Source organism: Microtus oregoni, unplaced genomic scaffold (genome assembly GCF_018167655.1).
Source record: "Microtus oregoni isolate MIOR12 unplaced genomic scaffold, Mior012 000035F_ref0000213, whole genome shotgun sequence".
NCBI classification, from domain to species: domain Eukaryota; kingdom Metazoa; phylum Chordata; class Mammalia; order Rodentia; family Cricetidae; genus Microtus; species Microtus oregoni.
Window position 1 is genome coordinate 13,128,223 of NW_024543094.1, and position 3,357 is coordinate 13,131,579.

At 49.8% G+C, this 3,357-nt stretch overlaps 1 protein-coding gene across 2 annotated transcripts; it reads right to left on the reverse strand.

Annotated features, from left to right (window-relative positions):
- Positions 1-1,703: 1,703 nt before the first annotated feature.
- Calml5 (calmodulin like 5) lies at positions 1,704-2,150 on the reverse strand. Of its 2 annotated transcripts, XM_041630546.1 has the most exons (2): positions 2,124-2,150; positions 1,704-2,084 (listed from the first exon to the last, which is right to left on the reverse strand). In XM_041630546.1, exons 1-2 carry the CDS (start codon positions 2,148-2,150, stop codon positions 1,704-1,706), a joined length of 408 nt encoding a protein of 135 aa, XP_041486480.1. The 2 variants fall into 2 exon arrangements, with proteins under 2 accessions (XP_041486480.1, XP_041486479.1); XM_041630545.1 differs by having other exon boundaries at positions 1,704-2,150.
- Between the last annotated feature and the right edge of the window lie 1,207 nt (positions 2,151-3,357).

Consider the following 3,357-nt stretch of genomic DNA (forward strand, 5'->3'; position numbering starts at 1 on the left):
ACAGATGACTTGAGCTTAAGTTCCACTAGATAAACAATGAAAGAGAGAGAAAGAGAGGAAAGGAAGGAAGGAAGGAAGGAAGGAAAAAGGGAGGGAGGGAAGGAAGGAGGGAAGGAGGAGGGAGGGAAGGAAGAAGGGAGAGAGGTAGGGAGGGAGGAAAAGAGGAGAGAGAAATGAAGTAAGAGAGAGAGAAAGAGAAGGAAGGAAGGAGGGAGAGAGGGAAGGAGCGAGGGAGGAAAAGAGGAGAGAAAAATAAAGGAAGAAAGAGAGAGAGAGAGAGAGAGAGAGAGAGAGAGAGAAGTCCCATTTCATGGAGGAAGAAATAAGAGCCCAGTTTATTAAACAACAAGCAAGTCTCAGCGTAGTGTTCCAAACTAGGCAGCAGAATCCCCACCCAAGTTCACATAGTGACCTTGTCTGTCTTGGTCGCGGATGAGGAGCCCTTTCAGCCCTCAGTCTTTCTTCTTCACCTTTGATCTGGATGAACCCCTCAGACTGAATCCTGGAAAGGGACATCAGATTCTCACAAACACGGCCAAGAGGGAGCCCAGTCTTGGCCAATAGAGTTCTATCCTGTGGGAACATGAATGTCCTACTAGTGGTTTTGGGAACCCCTCCCTGCTTTTTCTGCCTTCACCAGGGAACTGTCACTGCCCCGCTCCTTCCAGGACCACTCTCCATCCTCTGTCCATCATGTATGGCCCGATCAATTCTCATTCAGCTGCATGACTGTAGTTTTTGTAAAGGAGATCCCATCACTAAGGCCCCATCTTTAAAAAAAAAATCTCTAGGCTGATATATTTCAGATACAGAATACATGCACACACAAAATCACATGCACATATACAGATGCACACTGGGACACATGCATGCATCTACATATATACTTACACACATACAGGCACACATGTATAAACCCTTGTGCACATACGTGGATAATATAGACAAACGCATCCATGCACAATTCACACACACAGGCTTGTGCAGATGGACATAGACATGCACAGAGCACAAATATAGACATTTCTCACCACCTTTTTATTCAAGGTTAATGCACAACAGGTTATGTGAGAAGGCTAGTGTCCTTCCTGGGTGGGAATGCAGTTGGTTCTGCCCAGCCCAGCCCAGTCACTGGTACCCAGTGGCTCAGGCAGACCTTAAACCTCAAAATACCTGATTCCTCCAGCTGACATCCCCCATCACATGCCACTACTCACCTTTCCTCCTTGGAAACCAGGGAAGGCAGGAGCTAGACCAAAGGGCCTCTCGATCAGCTCTTCCACCAGTTCTGAGAAAGGGATTGCCGCTCCAAAGAGTATATTTTTGGAAGCCCTTGGAAATTCCCTATTTAATCAAACACCAAGCACACAGAATTTGCATTCCTTTTATTTAAACCATTATGAGAGCCCTGAGAGGTAGGAAGCACCCAATCCACAGCAGGAGGAAGAGGAGGGACCAGCCCAAAGACACCATCCTTTGCCCAGAGTCTCAGCAGGCAGAGAGGGGACTAGTGAGCAGCTCCGGATGGTACCGCATCCAGGACCAGTAGAGTCTTCCTCATTCATGAGGTAGTTTCCCATACACCAACAAAGACTTTTCCTTTATAACCCCAACACGAAAGCGGAACCCTGAAAGAAGGCACAGTGCCTGTTGAGCCTGAGTCAGGCAGATAGAGATGGGGTGGGGCTTGCGCCCCGGCAGTCTCACTTCTCCTGGAGCATGCGCACAAACTCGTTATAGTCCACCTTCCCATCCTGGTCCACATCAGCCTCACGGATCATGCTGTCCAGCTCCTCCTGCGAAATCTCCTCTCCCAGCTGCGCCATGGCCTGCTTGAGCTCGTCCACAGTGATGTGCCCGTCACCATCCTTGTCAAAGACACTGAACACCGCCCGCATCTCCTGCTCCGTGCTCCCTCTCTTGTACTTGGCCATGGCTGCCAAGAATTCGTCGAAGCTGATGGTGCCATCATTGTCTGTGTCCACCCTGGAGATGAGCGCCTTCAGCTCTTCCTCTGAGAGGTTCTTGCCGAGCTGCTTCATCACATCGCCCAGTTCCTGGACACTGATGTGGCCGTCCTTATTCTTGTCAAACCTATCAAAGGCTGCGTGGAACTCTTCCACCTGCTCTTTAGGAAACCCGTGAGACATGGCTGTGTTCTCTGTACCTCGCAGAGCTTCTGAAGTGTGCTGTCAACCAGATGTCAGTCTACTGCTCCTGGGGTTTGTGGTCCAGCGTACAGGGCTGCTGCTGGGTTCTGAGGCCGTGTCTGTTGGAGGACTGAGCTATAGGTAGCCTTGCCCTGGCATGGGAATCCCCTCCTTTTCTGCAATTGGAGCAAAGGGAGGAGGCTCTCCACCCTCTATCTGCCCCCAGGCAAGATGCTCCTCCCAGGGAGGGACGGACCAGCTGCAGACAAGAAATGAAGTAATTGGGATGGATGGGAAGATCCATGGGGAAACTGATGGGAAGTGGTATGGGGGCAATGGGACAGAGACTACCAGCCTGTTCTAGCCCTGATGGCAGACCACCCCACTGCAGAAACATCTACCTGAGACATACTTCCCCTGTGACTGATTTTCATAGAAGCTTTGACCAAGTTGGTGGTTTCAAGAGTGCTTCCCCAGCTTTACAGAGATTCACTAGAGTGAGGCAGGCACAGGTATTGAAGAAGCTGCCTTGGGGGTTCTCCTCAGCAGTCCTGATGGGGATTCAAATTAGGATTTCTCCTCTCAAGCTTGTCCTAAGGGTGAGGTTGATGGAAAAAGGGAGGAAAAAGCACCAAGGCTTTCTGATATAACCATGGTCTTCATTCCACTTGCTGCCCAGGGCAAGAAGAGAGGCTAGGACTGTCTTTAGCACCCAGAAAGGAAAGATCTGGGTTGCATTCTGCTGCAGAGGCATCATTTATAAAAAAACAAACATGTATGTGAAGTGTGATTTTAGAGGCGAGAGGAAAGGCTTTTTATCTCCCCTAGTGAGACCTACAATTCTGCAGCCAAGTCCAGTGTTCTCCAGACTGTTCTCCATTGGAGATGAGAGACATTCACTCCATGCTTAGGGTGGGAAACAGCTGAGATTGAAGCATCTTGCCTGGGTGCTGCTTGGGCACTGGAAGGCAATGTGTGGCCCGCAAAGTCCAGCTGTAATAGTAATTTGACCCCCTGGGGATTTTTTTGTGTCTACCCTAAGCATACTGATCCACTAGGGACACCCTTACCCACAGCCTTCTGTGTGTGGTCTGCCTGCTGGAAGGAAACCCATCCCTACACAACCTGGAGCAGTAGGATTTAGACTAAGACCTCAACACCATGGGATAGTCCCTAAGAGTTTTCAATGGGGGGTGGACATGTGAGT